At 38.3% G+C, this 24,809-nt stretch overlaps 1 protein-coding gene across 1 annotated transcript; it reads left to right on the top strand.

Annotated features, from left to right (window-relative positions):
• Positions 1 to 278: 278 nt before the first annotated feature.
• LOC308495636 (uncharacterized protein) lies at positions 279 to 23,906 on the top strand (the record flags this gene model as incomplete). The annotated part of the gene is made up of 6 exons (XM_081080600.1): positions 279 to 1,487; positions 3,149 to 3,325; positions 3,985 to 4,018; positions 6,550 to 6,622; positions 11,357 to 11,441; positions 23,896 to 23,906. Exons 1-6 carry the CDS (start codon positions 1,460 to 1,462, stop codon positions 23,904 to 23,906), a joined length of 408 nt encoding a protein of 135 aa, XP_080936726.1. The 5' UTR covers positions 279 to 1,459.
• Between the last annotated feature and the right edge of the window lie 903 nt (positions 23,907 to 24,809).

The following is a 24,809-nucleotide window of genomic DNA, read 5'->3' as shown; positions in this document are numbered from 1 at the left end:
CCATGCTTGTAGTAATAGAAGTACAAAGTAATGATGAGCCAATGTGAGATGACAGCTGTGAAAAGAGAGAGGAGGAGTGTGATCTTCTGATATAGGCAACTGCTGCCTACTGGTGTAGACACTGTGTTTGAAGATAAGAACACACTAGAACCCTGGATAGGTCACTTACTAGCTGTGGGATCTGGGGGAAACTTCTTTTTAATCTGTTGGATGTCAGTGACCTCATTCATCATAAAGGTACTTATGCCTACCTTTCAGGGTGTGAAATGAACTAATGTGGTAACAAATGTGAAAACACTTTGCGAAGTGTAAAGGGAGCTATAGAAATGTAAAATCAATGATCACAGTGGGCGGTAGTGACTTACCAAATGGTGGGGACACTTTTTGTAAACCTGAAGGACAATCAAATGGCAGTAGTGTCAAGAATAGAGTGGAAAAGTTAGAAGGGGCATGTGGATTTCTAATCTGGGGGATGCTAAACTTCAGGAGACTGTGATAGGCGATACCCTGTTGATGTGTAGTGTTTCGGTACTTGAGGCTCTGTTGGTGTGAGCTCAGTGTTTTGACCTGAAGTAAATGTCTGTGTGGGATACTGCCACGTGAAGCATGAGAAGGAGCCAGTCATTTGAAGGTCTAGGAGCGAAACCTGCTGGGCAGGGACAGCAATGGATCGTGTGGGTTCATCATTTTATTCTAGTGTCTTGGAATGGTCAGGAAGCAGGAAGAGGGCTAACCAGCATCAAACCATTTTTATATTTGTTGTTTGTGTGGAAAAGAAATAAACTGTGCATGGCAGATGCCCGGTATATTTGAGATGGTTAGTAAATAAATGTTCTTATCTTTTCCTGATTAGAATTTATTAAACTTTTTTGAAAAGTTGCATAACTATATATAATGTTTTTCCTATTGTTTATTTAAATATAATTTAACAAAAAGCTTTTCTTACAACTTTGTCATTCTATTTAATCATTTTTCCTATCAAAATTTTTATCAAATAAGAGTTTGGTTTTTCCAAGCTCTTGTTGACCTAGATGAAGTAGGTTCTAAAATGTTCTGTTTACACTCAACAGGACATACACCAAGGTTTCTTACCATGTCAAGCAAGTATCTTGTTTTAACACTAAAAAAACAAACAAACAAAAAGAATGTATCATTAGAAATATTTCAAGTTATAGGAAATACACTTTTCAAGGTATTAGTTCGGTGCAAGAGTAATTGCGGTTTACAACGTTTAAAAAAAATTGCACAAACTGCACTATCACTTGTACCAAACTAATATTTGCTTAAATACATATTTTTCAAAAAGTCCTTTTCTTGGAGATTATAACATTAATATTGTTATCCTGAATTGTTAACTAGAGATTGCATGAAGTGTCCATTAGTTACTAATCATGTTGTTTCCTAACCCCTTCAGCCGAGCATTGAAGTGGAAGATCCTGTTCCGTACAAACCTATAGGAATGGACGATGTGCAACCCTTCAGACCAGGTACACTTTGTAATACCAATTTAATTTTGGGAAGGAGTACGCAAGGACATGTGACATGCTTGCAGTCTTCTCTTCCTCATTCCTTTTTTTTTGTTACAAATTTAATGGAAGGATTTGACATAAATAACGTGATGTCATTGTTAGTATCGGTGTTTGATGAAAAGGTATTCACAGGAATAAGAAAATGAGATTTTAAAACGGTGACTTCACTAAGATAGTTCTCCGTTTGTTCGATACCCTAAATGTCCCAGTTTGGAATCCCTGTACTTAATACGGGTTACCAATGATCACACTGGAAGATTTTTCCAGCGTTTTCAAATGGTCATTTGAATTTTAACATTTACCCAAGTAATCTCCAGTTGCTACCATGACAATTCTTTTTAACTTTACTTCCTCTTAGTGTTGTAACACTGATGGTCTTAAAACCAGATGTTCTGCTGAGCAGACACTGGCTATGTGTGTACGTGCGCCTATGGTGTCTTCGATTATTAAAAATGGGAGAAGTAATTAATGGTAATGAATATTTGGTAGACACAATCTTTGAAAATAACAATTCTGAAGCTTTTGTGCCTTGGGATGCTTTTATGCTATTAAAAATTATTGAGAATTCCAAAGAATATTTTTAAGTCGGTAGTCTCCATAGATAGTTACAATATTGGAAATAAAAACTGAACAATTTAAAATAGGAGCACACACAGTCATGCATTCCGTGAGCCATTGGAGCTACGACCCAGTAACCATAGAGCTATGATGTCACCATCAGAGCTGTGATATCACGGCTGTGGAAAGCTCTACTGTACACTTAGAAGAGAATGAGAGTGAAAATGGCAAATGACATTCAGTCTTTCTGTGAAAATAGCTTTGACCTTTTCGGGCCCCTCGACTGACAGACCTTGGGACTTCACGGATTCTCACATGACATTGGAAACCACCGTTTTAAATGATGTACGGGCTTCCTGGATGTGAAGTGATAAAAGAGGCTTTAAAGCTTCACTTCTACAATTGTGTTTTTCTTTCACTTGTCTTAAAAAGTTTTAAGCTGAGAATATTGTTTAAAAAAACAAAAGGAAAATACTTTTGTTATATATTCATTTTCTGTCTCATGGTACCCTGTACTCTTTGGAGCTCATGGGGACCTCGTTTGATCCCATTTTTCCTTGTAAACAATAAGGTCGCCCAGGACTGTAATTTGTCATGTGAATATCTGTTTATCTAAGGCTTAAAAATGAATTCTGAAGATATTGGGGTATTTAGAAAAGACCATTTTCTTGTAATAAGTAGTTTCTTATTTGGAATTGTACCATTCAATGAAAGTTTTTTAAATCCATGTTTGTCACACATATTTAAAATTAAGATAAGCGGTTAGACATAACTTTTGATAATGACAAAAAATGTCACACACAGCACCATGTTAAGTAATAAGAAGAAAAGCTTTAATTGGAACCACATTATATAACAGAAATTGCTGAGTGACAATAGTTAATTCAACTTAACTTACGTGAATGGCAAGTATAGGACACCTAAAATAAAATGAGCTCTGAAGGAGTAGAGTGTTTGGGAGAAAGGAGGACGTGGGACTGCTTCTCTGAAGAAGGAAGTTTTACAATATGGTCAACTTTGTGTTATTTTTACCTCCTCATAAACGAAAATTTTATTTTCAGATTTTTCCAGCTGGGATTCTACTTCTTTGACTTTCAATCATGGAACTTGTCAAATATCCGGGGATTCGAAATTTGGTGATAAAAGGCCATTTGCCACACACTCAATGAGACCTCTGTCAGCACCCACAGAGTTTGGACAGATGCCCGTAATAGACAAACGAAAGACGCAGGTTGTAGGTGTGTTCCTCTTACATAATTCTTCCCTCCATGAATTGTGTGAATCACAGCTACAAGAAAACAGAGAAAGCAAAGAAGGAAATAAAAAAAACAGAAAGAGTTCAACCCTAGCCCACCTCTGTGTAGGTTGATCGTAGTTATGAATTTCCTATAGTCATTTTGTAGCAAAATCTGCTTTATGTTTACGCAACTCACAGCCAAATGGAATAAGTTTTAGCAAGACATTGGCATTCTTCCTCAATCAGAGTAACATAAGGAAATAAGAAAGGGAATAAGGAGAAAGGGTGAATCCATTTAGACTAGTATTTCACGTACCCTGGGGAGTATATATGCATACATGCACACATATATAGGTACATATGTATATATGTGTATATATATATATATATATATATATATATCTGTGTATATGTGTATGTATATAAATATATAAATATAAATATACACACACACACACACACACAGATATACAGCAGAGGAAGTAAAAGTTCTTCATGTATTAATTGCCCACCAGTTGTATCAGTAACATTCACTCTACTATAGTCTTCAGGGGTGTTCCCAAACAAATATTTTTACATCACTTGAATCTGACGCTTTCAAAGTTCTGTGTTTTTCTATTGTGTATTTACAATGTATTTGAATTTTTTTTCTTTTAACAGTGGATGAGTGTTCTCAATGCGACCCTGCAAGCAGGTAGGATTTTATGGATTTCTAAAATTGCATGTTAACTAAGAGACTGCGGAGAGAAGCCAGTAAGCTTTAATGAGTGTTCTGCTCTGGGCTAGACCCTATACTATGTGCCTAACATTGGTTATCCCAGGTCGTCGGCACAGTAGATTTGCAAAGTAGCTGTGCTGTTCGGCCGTTTTTATTCATTAGAGGAGTGTGGTTCCAGGAGGTGGATTAATTGACCCTTGGTTCCATAGTTACCAAGTGGCTGACCCGTGATGTGACCTTCAGCCTGCTTGGCTTCCCAAGTCCGTTCTCTTGTCCCTCAGCCTGTACTGAGAAGTGCCTGGACAGGTCTGGATTCAAGATTCAGGTGCACGTCAGGTGGCCTCAGAGAGTCCCGTTTAGTGATGCCTTAATGCTGATTTAGAAGTTTCCTATCAAGCCCAGTTAGCCCAAGCTTTTGTCTTAATGTACTTGACAATTGCAGCAGTCACGAGAACCTTGTTTTCACCATCAGTGTTGAGGGCAGATGTCAGTTCGCTGTGGCCACAGAACCACAGGTTGTACATAAGCAAGACCTAATCAGATAAATGTTTTCAGGTATAATGCGATGTACCCTTCTTGGGACGAATTGTTGTTCTGTAAGTGAAGATCATCTATGTATAGACTGTTGTGCTAATTCAGCACAAATTGAGAGGATATTTCTAATTGACTTCTCTACTTACTGACTCCTCAGACTGTGTTTTCCTTCTGGCTAATACCTTTACCTTGTTCTAGGAAGTTTTTTCTCTTTTTCCAGAGTCTTTCTTCCTTCTTCCATGACTTTTCTTGATTTTTTACCTTTTTCTCTGCTTTACTCGGGGTAGTTTTGTTGCTGTTGTTGTGTTATTTTTTTCCACTTCTGCCAGCTAAGTATTCTCCATTTTTCTTGACAGAATCAAAAGTACATAGAATTCCAGGTGTTGAATGAATGTTATCAATTAATTATTCAAAACACCCCCTAGTACTTCATGCTGCCATTAATGTTTTGGTCAAGTGGTTGATCACATGAGGAGTTTGAACTGTAAGAGATTGAAGTGACTTCTTTGAGTACAGTGAGTGATGAAATGAGATTAGTATAGGTTTCTAAGCCCAGTACACTTCCTTCTTTATCATCCTTTGGGTGAGTGTTTTAATTATGGAAAGCTCTAGTGAATGCAATGGAAGAGGCTAAGAATGGAATTAGCAGGGGAATCTACATTTCAAGAGGAACAACACAGGTTGGGATAGGAATAAGGCTCTTAGAGCAGAGATTAGATAGAGATCAGATGAGGGAAAAGAGATCAGAATGGGAGGGTATGACAAGGTAAAGAGAAATTACAGGAAGGAAGGACACAGGATGTTGGTAGTTGTCTAAAAAAGCAGATTAAAATAAGGGGCTCAAGGGCGTCCTGCCTGAACAGGTTGCTGCTGTTTTGTTTGTTGAATTGGAGGAACCAGCAAAATTTAAGGTTTGTATGAAAACATATTAAACCTTTGAGCCTCTGGAAACATTCTCTTTATAGCAAGTAGGAATGTGGTATCATCCACCTGCACCCGAAATTACAGAGGGGGTCCCCTTGAGTCCAAAGGCACTGGAGATTGCTGAACTACATAGATCTATGGCCCACGGCAGGTGTCTAGTCACCTCTACCTCTTTGCCCAACGCGCTGATGTCCTTCCCATGGAGATGGAGGGTTGGGCAGAGGGAGGACTGATTGTGAAACCAGTAATGGAGTTGGATAGGTGGTAACATGCCTCTGTTGGGAGTGGATGACTGAGGCTCCATTTAGCTTGTTTTCCAGGAACAGGGAAATAGAGAACTCCTACTGTGGGTCATTTGAGCCCAACCTTGTTTCAGGAGTCTATGCCTTCGTAGGCTGAAGTTTTCAAGGTTGGAGATTGCCAGGAAGCTTTGCGGACAAGTGATCTGGGAGTGGGGAGGCTAACAACGTACATATTTGTTCTTTGACTTTTGTACATGTAAGTTGCAAACATTTCATGCATTTCAGAGACCTCACTGTAGTGTTTTTGAGTGAAAACAAGGAATGGGGTAAGTTTAGTAACTGCTTTCTATGTTAAAGAAGCAAGACTGCCGTTTTTGACCCACACAGATTAATCTTTGAACCAGGGACAGACCGTGGAGAAGGCTCAGTGTATCGTTCTACCTTGATTTAGGTCATTGCTTTTGTCCCAGTTCAGGTTCCTATTGTCAGCTATTAATTGCAATTTCAATTCAGCCTTCAGGACTTTTGGTGAAAACAAGGTACTCTCAGGTGTTGCCAACATGTTTGCTGTCATTCTTTGTTATGGAAACTTAGAGTGTCTCTTCATTAAATATTGCACGAGTTGGGAGTGGTGGAGGCAGCAATAGATAACTGATAGCTTTTCTAGAACATCCTCTAAATTTTAATCATATCAAGAAACTTCATTTCATATGCAGATAGCTGAATTGTACTTTTTTTGTTGTTGTTGTTGCTGCCTTTGTAAAGAAATGAACTCACTTGTGTCTGTTGTGTATCTTTCCCCGGAAGTCTTTCCTGGAAACCTGGCAGTGATGATTCATGGTCTACGTCAGACGATGGACTCTTCGATGTTGGTACCAAGGTAAAAGGCTCCTGTGTGAAATTAACTGTTGTGCTCTTAATATAGTTTTGTGTAGCGCCGAGTTGTAAAATTTAGTAGTGCTCCACCTATCATTGTTTTATGTTTGTTATGGAAAATTGGTCAAGGTGAACCATTTGATAACATATGACCATTTGATGCTTCGTTGTTTTGTTGTTGTTCTTTTAACTTTAGTAAGTATCGAAGTTGGGAGCTGAGAAAAGAAGGGTCTGGGAAATGTATTGTGATAGTAAAATTCTATAGGGAGTTTTCCCACAGTGACGGAGATATGCAATTTGGTTAAAGGTAAGGATTCTTAATGTGACTTTTACGTTATACCAGCCTGACTTTTATCATACTCGTCCCGAAATGAAATCTTTAATGGATCAGGTACTCATTGTAACAGTCATGAATTCTTCCTGATACCTTTCAGTTTTAAAACTATATAGCATATGACATATAGTTTTATTTTTTTACGCTTTGTATGTTGGTAGGGTATACTTGTTAGGAGGGAGTGTTTTCTCCATTATTTTTTCACTTACATCCCGTGGACATTCCATATTATTTTATATTAGTTTCCGGTATACCAGGTTCATCATTTAGACTTAAAATAATAGTAGAAGTTTTGAAAGTTTAGAATTCATGTTGTCTATCTCAAAACCCATATTACAAAGGGATTCCACTATGTTCTAAATCATTGCATTGTGAATATTTTAAATGTCTTTATCTAATTGAAGAGTATATGTTTTGTATAAAATAATAACCAATTTGAAAAGCAGAGATTCTTTTTTTTTTCAAGTTTAGTGTTTTAATGGCGTGTTTGATTACATGGTTTTTGATGCGTGGGCCCCTGCGCCCGTATAAGCAAGAGCGACACAGATTTTCATTTAACTGATATGCTGAAATACTCCATAGTCAAATCAACACTTGTTCTGTACCTATTCTGTAACAAGCATGATCTGATTTAATCCTCAGAATAGCTTTGTCAAGGAAGGGAATCCTCATGTTCAGAGATAAGGAAATGGAGTCCAAGGCAATCTAGGCAGCATGTCTTGCAGTAGCCAGGTTTTGATGCAAAATCCACTTGGCTCCAAAGCTGATGATGCTCTTAGCTGCTCCCTATAAAAACATGTCCGTGAGATTTTATGCCCATTGACCATGATGCATTGACCAAAGTAAAGAAAGGAGCCGTGTCTGCAAAAGACAGGATCCTTTCTTTACTCTGGTGAAAAGCAGTGATTCTTAAAAACTACATAATAAAATATCAAATTTCAGAAAGTTTTTAGTTTAAATGTAAAATTTTTCATTTCTGTTACAGTTGACATTCAATGATGTCAGCCTCAGGTGTACAGCATAGTGGTTAGGCATTTCTATAATGTGTAAAGTGGTACCCTGATTAGTGTGGTATACCTGACACCATACTTAGTTATTACAGTGTTATTTACTATATCTTTGTGCTGTACTTGACATCTACATGACTATTTTATAACTGCCAATTTGTACTTCTTAACCCTTTAACCTTTTCAGTTTGTTCCCCGATACTCTTCCCTCTGAGCAACGATCAGTTAGTTCTCTGCACCTATGAGTTTGTTTCTTTTTTCTATGTTCATTTATTTTTTTTTACATATCACCAATAGGTGAAATCATGTGGTGTTTGCCTTTCTCTATCTGACTTTTTTCACTTCGAATAATACCCTCTAGGTCCACGCACATTGTCGCAAATGGTAAGATTTTGTTCTTTGTTTACAGCCAAGTAGTATGTTGTTGTGTATATGTACCACTTCTTCTTTATCCACTACGATGGATACTTCAGTTATTTCTTTATCTGGAGTATTGTAAATTATGTAAATATAACCATACAGATGCATACATGTTTCAAATCAGTGTTTGGGATTTCTGCGGAGAAAAACCCAGAAGTGGGATTGCTATGCCACCTGGTAGTTCTGTTTTCAAATTTTTGAGGAGCTTCCATATTGTTTTCCATTGTGTCTGGTCAGATTTGCAGTCCCACCAACAGTGCACGGGGCTTCCCTTCACATCCTCATCAACATTGGTTGTTTGTTGATTTATTGATGACGGCCATTCGGACAGGTGTGAGGTGGTAGCTCATTGTGCTTTTAATTTGCATCGCTCTGATGATTAGTGGCACTGAGCATGTTTTCGTATGTCTCTTGGCTATCTGTGTGACCTCTTTGGAGAAAAGTCTATTCAAGTACTCTTCTCATTTTGTAATTGCATTGTCTTTTGGTGTTACGAGTGGTGTTATGAGTTCCTTATGTGTTTTGGATATCTTCTCCCATTCATCTGGTCGTGTTTTCATTTTGTTGATGGTTTCTATTACTGTGCAAAAATTTTTGAGTTTGATGTCATATATATGGCTCTTGTAGTCCTATCCATTCTGCCACCTTATGTCTTGACTGAAACATTTAACCTATTTACATTTAAAGTAATTTTTATACGTATGTAATTATTGCCATTTTATTATTCATATTTCTTCTCCTCCTCCTCCTCCTCCTCCTCCTCCTCCTCCTCCTCCTCTTCCTCCTCCTCTTCCTCTTTCTACTTCTACTTCTTTTTTCAAGTCCTCGTTTCACATTTCTTGATACTGGTTTGTTGGTGCTGATGCAATCATCTTTTTCTCTGGCAAGTCTTTACCTCTCCTTTGATTCGAAATGAGAGCCTGGCCGGATGCAGTAATAGTAATCTTGGTTGTAGATTATTGCTTTTCATCACTTTCAATATTTCTTGCCAATCTCTTCTGACCTGCAAATTTTCTCTTGAGAGATCACCTGACAGTCTTATGAGATCTCCACTGTACGTGACTAACTACTTTTCTCTTGATGGTTTTAATATTCTCTCCATGTCCTAACCCTTTGGAATTTTAATTATGATATGTTTTGGTGTGGACCTGTTTGGGTTCATTTTGTTTGGAACTCTTTGTGTTTCCTACGCTTGTGTGTCTATCTCCTTCTCCAGGTTAGGAAAGGTTTCCATCATTGTGTATTCCAATAGGTTTTCAATTCCTGCTCTCTCTCTCTCTTCTCCTTTAGATAGCCTTACGGATGTTGTTACACCTGATATTGTCCCAGACATCCCTTAAAGCACTTTCTGTTTTATTTATTTATTTTTATTTATATTCATTTTTTTTCTGTTCTGATTGGGTGTTTGTGCTACCTTGTCTACCAAATCACTATTGAACCTCTGCTTCACCAAATGTGGTGCTGATTCCATCTATAAATTATTCATTTCAGATATTGTATTTTTCATTTCAGACTTTTTTTAAACGATTTCTATGTCCTTTTTATGTTTGCTGTCTCTCCGTTGAAGTTTTACTTACTTTGTCTATTCTTCCCCTAATTTCATCTGGCATCCCTATAACCAGTATTTTGAACTCTGTATCTGGTATATTGCTTGTCTCCGTTTGGTTTACCTCTTTTTCTAGAGTTTTATCCTGTTCTTTCATTAGAGAAATGTTTCTTTCTCTCTTCTTTTTTCACTGCCTCTCTGTGTTTGTTTTCCTGTATTCTGTAGATCTGCTAATTCTCCTCGTCTTGACAGTATTGCCTTACATACCAGGTGTCGTGTGGGGCCCAGTGGTACAGTCTCCCCGGTCACCTGAGCCGGGTGCTCCAGAAGCTCGTGTGGGTGGTGTGTGCCCTCCTGTTGTACTTGAGCCTTATTGCTGTTGGCACATCTGGGTGTGGAATTGACCCTCAGGACGACTGGCTGTGACTACAGTAGATGAACCCCTGTGTGTGGGCTGACCCCACAGAGTGAGATCGGCTGTAGCAGGGCTCCGGTGTCTGCTCAGTCCATGGCTTGGGCGTGTCATTATGGAGCTATTTTGGTGATGTTCTGGTGTTGCTGAAACTGATCCCCAGGTGTGTTGGATTTGGGGCCTCTTGGGAGGGGCTGTGGGGCAGGCCCAAGCCAGCTGCTGCTTGTGCCCAACCGGGAGCCACCTAGGGGAAGCTACAAAGTGACCTATTGTTGGCAGCTGCCTTTGTGGTTTTGGAGGCACCGGGGAGAGGCTATGCTGTGACACAAGACAGGCTGATGGATAGGATCCTAGAAAGAAACGGAAGTCCTCAATATCATAAATTGCAGCCCGAGTGGCTGTTGTAAACTAGAATTGTGAAGATGCAACACCTCTGCTTCCTGAGTGACTCCCCATTACGTGAGGGTAGAATTCATCTGCTAGCATGACATGTGCCTTCTTTGATTTGGTTCTGATTCTGCAGTTGTCTCTATCCCATTCTCAGAGTTCCAGGCTTACCTCATTCCTTTGCTGCCCTCACTTACAACATGTTGTTTCACACCTCAGGCTTTTGCTCCTGCTGCCCTTGTGGAATCCCCTTCATGCCTTCCCTCAGCACCTTGTATAACTTTCAAGATGCAGCCCTATCTTTGCAGTATCTGCTGAGCTTCCCTGATAAAACGGATTGTCGTCTCTTTTGTGCCCTTACTATACTTTATTCACTTCAGGTGTGGAAGTGGAGAGCGGTACTTTTCTGTTGTTATTTTTCATGTATTATAATATCTCTACTCCTACTAGAATGTAGGACAAAATGTTTCATTTCTATTTCCAGCTTCCCCTGGGTCTGGCTATGACGGCTACAGTAAAGTTTTCTTGTCTTACCTACGGATTGACTGAGTGAGTGAGTCAATGAGTAAATGAATAGGATGTTTTCTGAAGTTGGGTTTTTCTTTTCTTTTTTTTCTTTCTTTTTTTAATAGAAAGAAGCAACCAAGCCAGCAATTCGAAAAAGAGAAAATCGTGTGGATATTATTGAAAGTGCTCCACAAGACCAAGCAAACAATGGTAATTTGACTTGTGTTGATGGAGCACACCAGAATAATATAAGTGGTAATTTAGTGACTATCTATGAATTCTTTCTAGCTTAAGCTCTGCTATAAAGAAATCTAACATGTGTCGATCCAAATGTGATATTCATTTCTTTTAAGCATTTTTTCCTATCTTTTGGGCAAAAGTATCCCCACTACTAACAGCTGCTTCTTCTTGCAAATGCTTCGTTCCCCTGAATTCTTTTCTGCTATTACTTTTATGGAAATAAGCACGACTGAATGTGTACTTAAAATGCATAGTAATATATGTTCACATTAATGTACCTGTGACTACATTTTATAGTTATAAAGTCATCATTAGGATTAGGACAAGATGAAGATGAAGAATCACCTTGGGATTCTGAGGTACTGTCTTACACTATTATTATTATCATTACTATTTTAAATATCACCATTGAGTGATGTTAAAATGAAAAAGGTATGCTTTGACTTTACTTTCTCGCCTCTGCATTTCCTCATACAAATCATTTTTTATGGTTTATCCTATAATGAATAAACTAGCTATGTGCGTAATATAATAAGACAGCGTAGTACAATTCTGCTAACTTGCAAGTGTCACTTAAGGAAGTCAGTGTGGAAAAGCATAAAACACTAAGGCTTCCAAGTCATAAGGAATCAGTTTGGGTTGTGAAGTTAAGTTCACCTAAAAGCTAAAGAATTATTCCCAGTCAACCTATGCCCAAATGCATGACTCTGTGGTTTTTGTAGATGTGCAAATGTCCTAATGAGTCAGAAAGAAAGAAATTGGTTTGTAGGGTGTTTTTTTTTTAATAATTTGGAACTTGAAAAGATAATGCCTGGGACATCAAAGTATTATTATATTTGTAATGTCGAATAGATCTGCAAGAAACCGTTCCAATGAAAAAAGACCATAGTGAATAGTAATAATACGTAGGATTATACTAACAGTAATCAGCTGAGCGCTGTTTTAATACAGGACAACTGTCTTGTTCAGTTAAAATAGCATGCATTGAGTGTCTTGATGGCAACCATACTTGTAGTAATAGAAGTACAAAGTAATGATGAGCTGATGCGAGGTGACAGCTGTGGAAAGAGATAAGAAAGGTGTGATCTTCTGATACAGGCAACTGCAGCCTACTGGTCTAGACACTGTGTTTGAGGAAAGAACAGAATGGAATCCTGGATGGGTAACTCAATAGCTACAGAATCTTGGGAATAGTATAAAACACGTAGGCTTCCAAGTCATAAGGAACCGGTTTGGGTTGTGAAGTTAACTTTACCTAAAAATTAAAGTTATTCCAGTTCGAACTATGCCCAAATGCATGACTTTGTGGTTTTTGTGGATGTGTAAATATCCTAATGAAATTCAGAAAGAATTTGGATAGTAGGGTTTGTTTGTAACTTGGAACTAGGAAACATAATGTCTGGGATATCAAAGTATCATTATATTTGTATTGTCAAATAGGTCCGCAAGGACATTTTCTACAGTAGGAAAAGCCTGGTGAATACTAATAATATGTTGGATTACACTAACAACAATTTGGCTGAGTGCTGCTTTAATATGTAACAACTGTCGTGTTCAGTTAAAATAGGAAGCATTGAGTAACTTGATGGCGACCGTACTCGTAGTACTAGAAGTACAATGTAATGATGAGCCAATGTGAGATGACAGCTGTTGAAAGATATAAGAAAGGTGTGATCCTCTGATATAGGCAACTGCAGCCTACTGGTGTAGGCACTGTGTTTGACGATAAGAACACACTAGAATCCTGGATCGGTCACTTACTAGCTGTGGGATCTTGGGGAAACTTCTTTTTAACCTGTCGGATGTCAGTGACCTCATTTGTCGTAATGGTACTTATGCCTACCTTTCAGTATGTGGAATGAACTAATGTGGTAACAAATGTGAAAACACTTTGTGAAGTGTAAAGGGAGCTATAGAAATATAAAATCAATGATCACAGTGGGCCGTAGTGACTTACTAAATGGTGAGGACACTTTCTGTAAACCTGAAGGACAATCAAATGGCAGTAGTGTCAAGAACAGAGTGGAAAAGTCAGAAGCATGTGAATTTCTAATCTGGGGGATGCTAAACTTCAGGAGACTGTGATAGGCGATACCCTGTAGATGTGTAGTGTTTCGGTACTTGAGGCTCTGTTGGTGCGAGCTCAGTGTTTCACCTTGAGTAAATTTCTAGTTAGATACCAGCTTTGTGCTGGGCAGTTAGACAATGAATAGGGAAGTTCAGGGGTTCAGCTGTAGCTGTAGGAGCAGAAAAACAAGTGAACAACAGTCCATTGTAAGTCACTATATCTGGGTCATTTAAAGAGAATGGAGAATGCTGGGTTAGAGAATATTGTCATGGGGGGGGCATGGTTGTAGTTGGAATAGGAGTGGGAGTGCAGTTTCGGTGGTCAGGAAAGATCTTTCTGAGGGTGACAAAAACGGCCAAGTGAAGCATGAGAAGGAGCCAGTCATGTGAAGATCTAGGAGCAAAACCTGCTGGGCATGAACAACAATGGATCACATCTGTTCATCATTTCATTCTAATGTCTTGGAATGGCCACCAAGCAGGAAGTGGGGTAACCATCATCAAACTGTTTTCATATTTGTTGTTTTGGGTGGAAAAGAAATAAAATGTGCATAGTAAGTGTCTGGTACATTTCAGATGACTATAATAAATAAATGTTCTTATTTTTCCCTGATTAGAAATTATTATACTTTTTTGAAAAGTTGCATAACTATATATAACATTTTTCCTATCATTTATTGAAACACAATTTAATGAAAAGTTTTTCTTATCTCTTTGCCACTTGGTTCAATCATGTTTTTCTATCAAATTTTTTGTCCAATAAGAGTTCGGTTTTTCCTAGCTCTTGTTGACATAGATGAAGTAGGTTCTAAAATGTTCTGTCTAAACTCAACTGGACATACACCAAGGGTTCTTACCATGTCAAGCAAGTATCTTGTTTTAACACTAAAAAACAAATCTGTCATTAGAAATATTTAACAGTTATATCAAGTACACTTATCAAAGTATTAGGTTGTTGTGAAAGTAATTGAGGTTTAAAAGGTTAAAAAAAATTGCAAATCTGCAATTACGTTTGCACGAACCTAATATATGCTTAAACACATATTTTTCAAAAAATCCTTTTCTTGGAGGTGATAACTTTAACATTTTCATCCTGAATTATTAACTAGAGATGGTGTGAAGTGTCCATTAATTACTAATCATCTTGTTTCCTAACCCCTTCAGCCGAGCATTGAAGTGGAAGATCCTGTTCCTAACAGAGCTGTAGGAATGGACGATGTGCAACCCTTCAGACCAGGTACACTGTGTAATACCAATTTAATTTTGGGAAGGAGTACGCAAGGACATTTGACGTGCTCACAGTCTTCTATTCAGACTTACTTTCCTTTGTTACAAATTTAATTGAAGTATTTCACATAAACAACGTGATGTCATTGTTGGTATCGATGTTTGAGAAAAAAGACATCGACAGGAATAAGAAAACAAGATTTTAAAAGGGTGACTTCACTAAAATGTTTCTCCTCTTGTTTCGATATCCTAAATGTCCCAGTTTGGAACCCCTGTACTTAATAGGGGTTCTCAGAGGTTAATAATCAAACTGGAAGATACTTCCAGCGTTTCAAATGGTCATTTGAATTTTGACGTTTACCCAAGTAAGCCTCAGTTGCTACCATGTCATTTGTGTTTTAACTTTACTTCCTCTTAGTGTTGTGACACTGATGGTCTTAAGCCAACCAGATGTTCTGCTGAGCAGACACTGGCTATGTGTGTACGTGCGCCTATGGTGTCTTCGATTATTAAAAATGGGAGAAGTAATTAATGATAATGAATATTTGGTAGACACAATCTTTGAAAAAAGGAATTCTGAAGCTTTTGTGCCTTGGGATGCTTTTATGCTATTAAAAATTATTGAGAATTCCAAAGAATATTTTTAAGTCGGTAGTCTCCATAGATAGTTACAATATTAGAAATAAAAACTGAACAATTTAAAATAGGAGCACACACAGTCATGCATTCCGTGAGCCATTGGAGCTACGACCCAGTAACCATAGAGCTATGATGTCACCATCAGAGCTGTGATATCACGGCTGTGGAAAGCTCTACTGTACACTTAGAAGAGAATGAGAGTGAAAATGGCAAATGACATTCAGTCTTTCTGTGAAAATAGCTTTGACCTTTTCGGGCCCCTCGACTGACAGACCTTGGGACTTCACGGATTCTCACATGACATTGGAAACCACCGTTTTAAATGATGTACGGGCTTCCTGGATGTGAAGTGATAAAAGAGGCTTTAAAGCTTCACTTCTACAATTGTGTTTTTCTTTCACTTGTCTTAAAAAGTTTTAAGCTGAGAATATTGTTTAAAAAAACAAAAGGAAAATACTTTTGTTATATATTCATTTTCTGTCTCATGGTACCCTGTACTCTTTGGAGCTCATGGGGACCTCGTTTGATCCCATTTTTCTTTGTAAACAATAAGGTCGCCCAGGACTGTAATTTGTCATGTGAATATCTGTTTATCTAAGGCTTAAAAATGAATTCTGAAGATATTGGGGCATTTAGAAAAGACCATTTTCTTGTAATAAGTAGTTTCTTATTTGGAATTGTACCATTCAATGAAAGTTTTTTAAATCCATGTTTGTCACACATATTTAAAATTAAGATAAGCGGTTAGACATAACTTTTGATAATGACAAAAAATGTCACACACAGCACCATGTTAAGTAATAAGAAGAAAAGCTTTAATTGGAACCACATTATATAACAGAAATTGCTGAGTGACAATAGTTAATTCAACTTAACTTACGTGAATGGCAAGTATAGGACACCTAAAATAAAATGAGCTCTGAAGGAGTAGAGTGTTTGGGAGAAAGGAGGACGTGGGACTGCTTCTCTGAAGAAGGAAGTTTTACAATATGGTCAACTTTGTGTTATTTTTACCTCCTCATAAACGAAAATTTTATTTTCAGATTTTTCCAGCTGGGATTCTACTTCTTTGACTTTCAATCATGGAACTTGTCAAATATCCGGGGATTCGAAATTTGGTGATAAAAGGCCATTTGCCACACACTCAATGAGACCTCTGTCAGCACCCACAGAGTTTGGACAGATGCCCGTAATAGACAAACGAAAGACGCAGGTTGTAGGTGTGTTCCTCTTACATAATTCTTCCCTCCATGAATTGTGTGAATCACAGCTACAAGAAAACAGAGAAAGCAAAGAAGGAAATAAAAAAAAACAGAAAGAGTTCAACCCTAGCCCACCTCTGTGTAGGTTGATCGTAGTTATGAATTTCCTATAGTCATTTTGTAGCAAAATCTGCTTTATGTTTACGCAACTCACAGCCAAATGGAATAAGTTTTAGCAAGACATTGGCATTCTTCCTCAATCAGAGTAACATAAGGAAATAAGAAAGGGAATAAGGAGAAAGGGTGAATCCATTTAGACTAGTATTTCACATACCCTGGGGAGTATATATGCATACATGCACACATATATAGGTACATATGTATATATGTATATATATATATATATATATATATATATATATATATATATATATATATATATATCTGTGTATATGTGTATGTATATAAATATATAAATATAAATATATACACACACACACACAGATATACAGCAGAGGAAGTAAAAGTTCTTCATGTATTAATTGCCCACCAGTTGTATCAGTAACATTCACTCTACTATAGTCTTCAGGGGTGTTCCCAAACAAATATTTTTACATCACTTGAATCTGACGCTTTCAAAGTTCTGTGTTTTTCTATTGTGTATTTACAATGTATTTGAATTTTTTTTCTTTTAACAGTGGATGAGTGTTCTCAATGCGACCCTGCAAGCAGGTAGGATTTTATGGATTTCTAAAATTGCATGTTAACTAAGAGACTGCGGAGAGAAGCCAGTAAGCTTTAATGAGTGTTCTGCTCTGGGCTAGACCCTATACTATGTGCCTACCATTGGTTATCCCAGGTCATCGGCACAGTTGATTTGCAAAGTAGCTGTGCTGTTCGGCTGTTTTTATTCATTAGAGGAGTGTGGTTCCAGGAGGTGGATTAATTGACACTTGGTTCCATAGTTACCAAGTGGCTGACCCGTGATGTGACCTTCAGCCTGCTTGGCTTCCCAAGTCCGTTCTCTTGTCCCTCAGCCTGTACTGAGAAGTGCCTGGACAGGTCTGGATTCAAGATTCAGGTGCACGTCAGGTGGCCTCAGAGAGTCCCGTTTAGTGATGCCTTAATGCTGATTTAGAAGTTTCCTATCAAGCCCAGTTAGCCCAAGCTTTTGTCTTAATGTACTTGACAATTGCAGCAGTCACGAGAACCTTGTTTTCACCATCAGTGTTGAGGGCAGATGTCAGTTCGCTGTGGCCACAGAACCACAGGTTGTACATAAGCAAGACCTAATCAGATAAATGTTTTCAGGTATAATGCGATGTACCCTTCTTGGGACGAATTGTTGTTCTGTAAGTGAAGATCATCTATGTATAGACTGTTGTGCTAATTCAGCACAAATTGATAGGATATTTCTAATTGACTTCTCTACTTACTGACTCCTCAGACTGTGTTTTCCTTCTGGCTAATACCTTTACCTTGTTCTAGGAAGTTTTTTCTCTTTTTCCAGAGTCTTTCTTCCTTCTTCCATGACTTTTCTTGATTTTTTACCTTTTTCTCTGCTTTACTCGGGGTAGTTTTGTTGCTGTTGTTGTGTTATTTTTTTCCACTTCTGCCAGCTAAGTATTCTCCATTTTTCTTGACAGAATCAAAAGTACATAGAATTCCAGGTGTTGAATGAATGTTATCAATTAATTATTCAAAACACCCCCTAGTATTTCATGCTGCCATTAATGTTTTGGTCAAGTGGTTGATCACATGAGGAGTTTGAACTGTAAGAGATTGAAGTGACTTCTTTGAGTACAGTGAGTGATGAAATGAGATTAGTATAGGTTTCTAAGCCCAGTACACTTCCTTCTTTATCATCCTTTGGGTGAGTGTTTTAATTATGGAAAGCTCTAGTGAATGCAATGGAAGAGGCTAAGAATGGAATTAGCAGGGGAATCCACGTTTCAAGAGGAACAACACAGGTTGGGATAGGAATAAGGCTCTTAGAGCAGAGATTAGATAGAGATCAGATGAGGGAAAAGAGATCAGAATGTTAGGGTATGACAAGGTAAAGAGAAATTACAGGAAGGAAGGACACAGGATGTTGGTAGTTGTCTAAAAAAGCAGATTAAAATAAGGGGCTCAAGGGCGTCCTGCCTGAACAGGTTGCTGCTGTTTTGTTTGTTGAATTGGAGGAACCAGCAAAATTTAAGGTTTGTATGAAAACATATTAAACCTTTGAGCCTCTGGAAACATTCTCTTTATAGCAAGTAGGAATGTGGTATCATCCACCTGCACCCGAAATTACAGAGGGGGTCCCCTTGAGTCCAAAGGCACTGGAGATTGCTGAACTACATAGATCAGCACAAGACACCACGGCAGGTGTCTTGTCACCTCTACCTCTTTGCCCAACGCGCTGATGTCCTTCCCATGGAGATGGAGGGTTGGGCAGAGGGAGGACTGATTGTGAAACCAGTAATGGAGTTGGGTAGGTGGTAACGTGCCTGTGTTGGGAGTGGATGACTGAGGCTCCATTTAGCTTGTTTTCCAGGAACAGGGAAATAGAGAACTCCTACTGTGGGTCATTTGAGCCCAACCTTGTTTCAGGAGTCTATGCCTTCGTAGGCTGAAGTTTTCAAGGTTGGAGATTGCCAGGAAGCTTTGCGGACAAGTGATCTGGGAGTGGGGAGGCTAACAACGTACATATTTGTTCTTTGACTTTTGTACATGTAAGTTGCAAACATTTCATGCATTTCAGGGACCTCACTGTAGTGTTTTTGAGTGAAAACAAGGAATGGGATAAGTTTAGTAACTGCTTTCTATGTTAAAGAAGCAAGACTGCCGTTTTTGACCCACACAGATTAATCTTTGAACCAGGGACAGACCGTGGAGAAGGCTCAGTGTATCATTCTATCTTGATTTAGGTCATTGCTTTTGTCCCAGTTCAGGTTCCTATTGTCAGCTATTAATTGCGTTTTCAATTCAGCCTTCAGGACTTTGGTGAAAACAAGGTACTCTCAGGTGTTGCCAACATGTTTGCTGTCGTTTTTTGTTATGGAAACTTAGAGTGTATCTTCATTAAATATTGCACGAGTTGGGAGTGGTGGAGGCAGCAATAGATAACTGATAGCTTTTCTAGAACATCATCTAAATTTTAATCGTATCAAGAAACTTCATTTCATATGCAGATAGCTGAATTGTACTCCTTTTGTTGTTGTTGTTGCTGCCTTTGTAAAGAAATGAACTCACTTGTGTCTGTTGTGTATCTTTCCCCGGAAGTCTTTCCTGGAAACCTGGCAGTGATGATTCATGGTCTACGTCAGACGATGAACTCTTCGATGTTGGTACCAAGGTAAAAGGCTCCTGTGTGAAATTAACTGTTGTGCTCTTAATTTAGTTTTGTGTAGCGCCGAGTTGTAAAATTTAGTAGTGCTCCACCTATCATTGTTTTATGTTTGTTATGGAAAATTGGTCAAGGTGAACCATTTGATAACATATGACCATTTGATGCTTCGTTGTTTTGTTGTTGTTCTTTTAACTTTAGTAAGTATCGAAGTTGGGAGCTGAGAAAAGAAGGGTCTGGGAAATGTATTGTGATAGTAAAATTCTATAGGGAGTTTTCCCACAGTGACGGAGATATGCAATTTGGTTAAAGGTAAGGATTCTTAATGTGACTTTTACGTTATACCAGCCTGACTTTTATCATACTCGTGCCTAAATGGAATCTTTAATGGATCAGGTACTCATTGTAACAGTCATGAATTCTTCCTGATACCTTTCAGTTTTAAAACTATATAGCATATGACATATAGTTTTATTTTTTTACGCTATGTATGTTGGTATGGTATACTTGTTAGGAGGGAGTGTTTTCTCCATTATTTTTTCACTTACATCCCGTGGACATTCCATATTATTTTATATTAGTTTCCGGTATACCAGGTTCATCATTTAGACTTAAAATAATAGTAGAAGTTTTGAAAGTTTAGAATTCATGTTGTCTATCTCAAAACCCATATTACAAAGGGATTCCACTATGTTCTAAATCATTGCATTGTGAATATTTTAAATGTCTTTATCTAATTGAAGAGTATATGTTTTGTATAAAATAATAACCAATTTGAAAAGCAGAGATTCTTTTTTTTTTTTTCAAGTTTAGTGTTTTAATGGCGTGTTTGATTACATGGTTTTTGATGCGTGGGCCCCTGTGCCCGTATAAGCAAGAGCGACACAGATTTTCATTTAACTGATATGCTGAAATACTCCATAGTAAAATCAACACTTGTTCTGTACCTATTCTGTAACAAGCATGATCTGATTTAATCCTCAGAATAGCTTTGTCAAGGAAGGGAATCCTCATGTTCAGAGATAAGGAAATGGAGTCCAAGGCAATCTAGGCAGCATGTCTTGCAGTAGCCAGGGAGAAGTTTGAGGGTTTGATGCAAAATCCACTTGGCTCCAAAGCTGATGATGCTCTTAGCTGCTCCCTATAAAAACATGTCCGTGAGATTTTATGCCCATTGACCATGATGCATTGACCAAAGTAAAGAAAGGAGCCGTGTCTGCAAAAGACAGGATCCTTTCTTTACTCTGGTGAAAAGCAGAGATTCTTAAAAACTACATAATAAAATATCAAATTTCAGAAAGTTTTTAGTTTAAATGTAAAATTTTTCATTTCTGTTATAGTTGACATTCAATGATGTCAGCCTCAGGTGTACAGCATAGTAGTTAGGCATTTCTATAATGTGTAAAGTGGTACCCTGATTAGTGTGGTATACCTGACACCATACTTAGTTATTACAGTGTTATTTACTATATCTTTGTGCTGTACTTGACATCTACATGACTATTTTATAACTGCCAATTTGTACTTCTTAACCCTTTAACCTTTTCAGTTTGTTCCCCAATACTCTTCCCTCTGAGCAACGATCAGTTAGTTCTCTGCACCTATGAGTTTGTTTCTTTTTTCTATGTTCATTTATTTTTTTTTTACATATCACCAATAGGTGAAATCATGTGGTGTTTGCCTTTCTCTATCTGACTTTTTTCACTTCGAATAATACCCTCTAGGTCCACGCACATTGTCGCAAATGGTAAGATTTTGTTCTTTGTTTACAGCCAAGTAGTATGTTGTTGTGTATATGTACCACTTCTTCTTTATCCACTACGATGGATACTTCAGTTATTTCTTAATCTGGAGTATTGTAAATTATGTAAATATAACCATACAGATGCATACATGTTTCAAATCAGTGTTTGGGATTTCTGCGGAGAAAAACTCAGAAGTGGGATTGCTATGCCACCTGGTAGTTCTATTTTCAAATTTTTGAGGAGCTTCCATATTGTTTTCCATTGTGTCTGGTCAGATTTGCAGTCCCACCAACAGTGCACGGGGCTTCCCTTCACATCCTCATCAACATTGGTTGTTTGTTGATTTATTGATGACGGCCATTCTGACAGGTGTGAGGTGGTAGCTCATTGTGCTTTTAATTTGCATCGCTCTGATGATTAGTGGCACTGAGCGTGTTTTCGTATGTCTCTTGGCTATCTGTGTGACCTCTTTGGAGAAAAGTCTATTCAAGTACTCTTCTCATTTTGTAATTGCATTGTCTTTTGGTGTTACGTTTTATGAGTTCCTTATGTGTTTTGGATACCTTCTCCCATTCATCTGGTTGTGTTTTCATTTTGTTGATGGTTTCTATTACTGTGCAAAAATTTTTGAGTTTGATGTCATATATATGGCTCTTGTAGTCCTATCCATTCTGCCACCTTATGTCTTGACTGAAACATTTAACCTATTTACATTTAAAGTAATTTTTATACGTATGTAATTATTGCCATTTTATTATTCATATTTCTCCTCCTCCTCCTCCTCCTCCTCCTCCTCCTCTTCCTCCTCCTCCTCCTCTTCCTCTTTCTACTTCTACTTCTTTTTTCAAGTCCTCGTTTCACATTTCTTGATACTGGTTTGTTGGTGCTGATGCCATCATCTTTTTCTCTGGCAAGTCTTTACCTCTCCTTTGATTCGAAATGAGAGCCTGGCCGGATGCAGTAATAGTAATCTTGGTTGTAGATTATTGCTTTTCATCACTTTCAATATTTCTTGCCAATCTCTTCTGACCTGCAAATTTTCTCTTGAGAGATCACCTGACAGTCTTATGAGATCTCCATTGTACGTGACTAACTACTTTTCTCTTGATGGTTTTAATATTCTCTCCATGTCCTAACCCTTTGGAATTTTAATTATGATATGTTTTGGTGTGGACCTGTTTGGGTTCATTTTGTTTGGAACTCTTTGTGTTTCCTACGCTTGTGTGTCTATCTCCTTCTCCAGGTTAGGAAAGGTTTCCATCATTGTGTATTCCAATAGGTTTTCAATTCCTGCTCTCTCTCTCTCTTCTCCTTTAGATAGCCTTACGTATGTTGTTACACCTGATATTGTCTCAGACATCCCTTAAAGCACTTTCTGTTTTATTTATATTTTTATATTCATTTTTTCTCTGTTCTGATTGGGTGTTTGTGCTACCTTGTCTACCAAATCACTATTGAACCTCTGCTTCACCAAATGTGGTGCTGATTCCATCTATAAATTATTCATTTCAGATATTGTATTTTTCATTTCAGACTTTTTTTAAACGATTTCTGTGTCCTTTTTATGTTTGCTGTCTCTCCGTTGAAGTTTTACTTACTTTGTCTATTCTTCCCCTAATTTCATCTAGCATCCCTATAATCAGTATTTTGAACTCTGTATCTGGTATATTGCTTGTCTCCGTTTGGTTTACCTCTTTTTCTAGAGTTTTATCCTGTTCTTTCATTAGAGAAATGTTTCTTTCTCTCCTTTTTTCACTGCCTCTCTGTGTTTGTTTCTCTGTATTCTGTAGATCTGCTAATTCTCCTCGTCTTGACAGTATTGCCTTACATACCAGGTGTCGTGTGGGGCCCAGTGGTACAGTCTCCCCGGTCACCTGAGCCGGGTGCTCCAGAAGCTCGTGTGGGTGGTGTGTGCCCTCCTGTTGTACTTGAGCCTTATTGCTGTTGGCACATCTGGGTGTGGAATTGACCCTCAGGACGACTGGCTGTGACTACAGTAGATGAACCCCTGTGTGTGGGCTGACCCCACAGAGTGAGATCGGCTGTAGCAGGGCTCCCGTGTCTGCTCAGTCCATGGATTGGGCGTGTCATTATGGAGCTATTTTGGTGATGTTCTGGTGTTGCTGAAACTGATCCCCAGGTGTGTTGGATTTGGGGCCTCTTGGGAGGGGCTGTGGGGCAGGCCCAAGTCAGCTGCTGTTGTGCCCAACCAGGAGCCACCTAGGGGAAGCTACAAAGTGACCTATTGTTGGCAGCTGCCTTTGTGGGTTTGGAGGCACCGGGGAGAGGCTATGCTGTGACACAAGACAGGCTGATGGATAGGATCCTAGAAAGAAACGGAAGTCCTCAATATCATAAATTGCAGCCCGAGTGGCTGTTGTAAACTAGAATTGTGATGATGCAACACCTCTGCTTCCTGAGTGACTCCCCATTACGTGAGGGTAGAATTCATCTGCTAGCATAACATGTGCCTTCTTTGATTTGGTTCTGATTCTGCAGTTGTCTCTCCATCCCTTTCTCAGAGTTCCAGGCTTACCTCATTCCTTTGCTGCCCTCACTTACAATATGTTGTTTCACACCTCCGGCTTTTGCTCCTGCTGCCCTTCTGGAATCCCCTTCATGCCTTCCCTCAGCACCTTGTATAACTTTCAAGATGCAGCCCTATCTTTGCAGTATCTGCTGAGCTTCCCTTATACAACGGATTGTTGTCTCTTTTGTGCCCTTACTATACTTTATTCACGTCAGGTGTCGAAGTGGAGAGCGGTACTTTTCTGTTGTTATTTTTCATGTATTATACTCCTACTAGAATGTAGGACAAAATGTTTCATTTCTATTTCCAGCTTCCCCTGGGTCTGTGCCTATGACGGCTACAGTAAAGTTTTCTTGTCTTACCTACGGATGGACTGAGTGAGTGAGTCAATGAGTAAATGAATAGGATGTTTTCTGAAGTTGGGTTTTTCTTTTCTTTTTTCTTTCTTTTTTTAATAGAAAGAAGCAACCAAGCCAGCCATTCGAAAAAGAGAAAATCATGTGGATATTATTGAAAGTGCTCCACAAGACCAAGCAAACAATGGTAATTTGACTTGTGTTGATGGAGCACACCAGAATAATATAAGTGGTAATTTAG

Source organism: Rhinolophus hipposideros (genome assembly GCF_964194185.1).
Source record: "Rhinolophus hipposideros genome assembly, contig: HAP1_SCAFFOLD_56, whole genome shotgun sequence".
Classification (NCBI taxonomy): Eukaryota; Metazoa; Chordata; class Mammalia; order Chiroptera; family Rhinolophidae; genus Rhinolophus; species Rhinolophus hipposideros.
The sequence above is the reverse complement of the archived record's forward strand: the minus strand, read 5'-3'. Positions and strand labels throughout refer to the sequence as shown.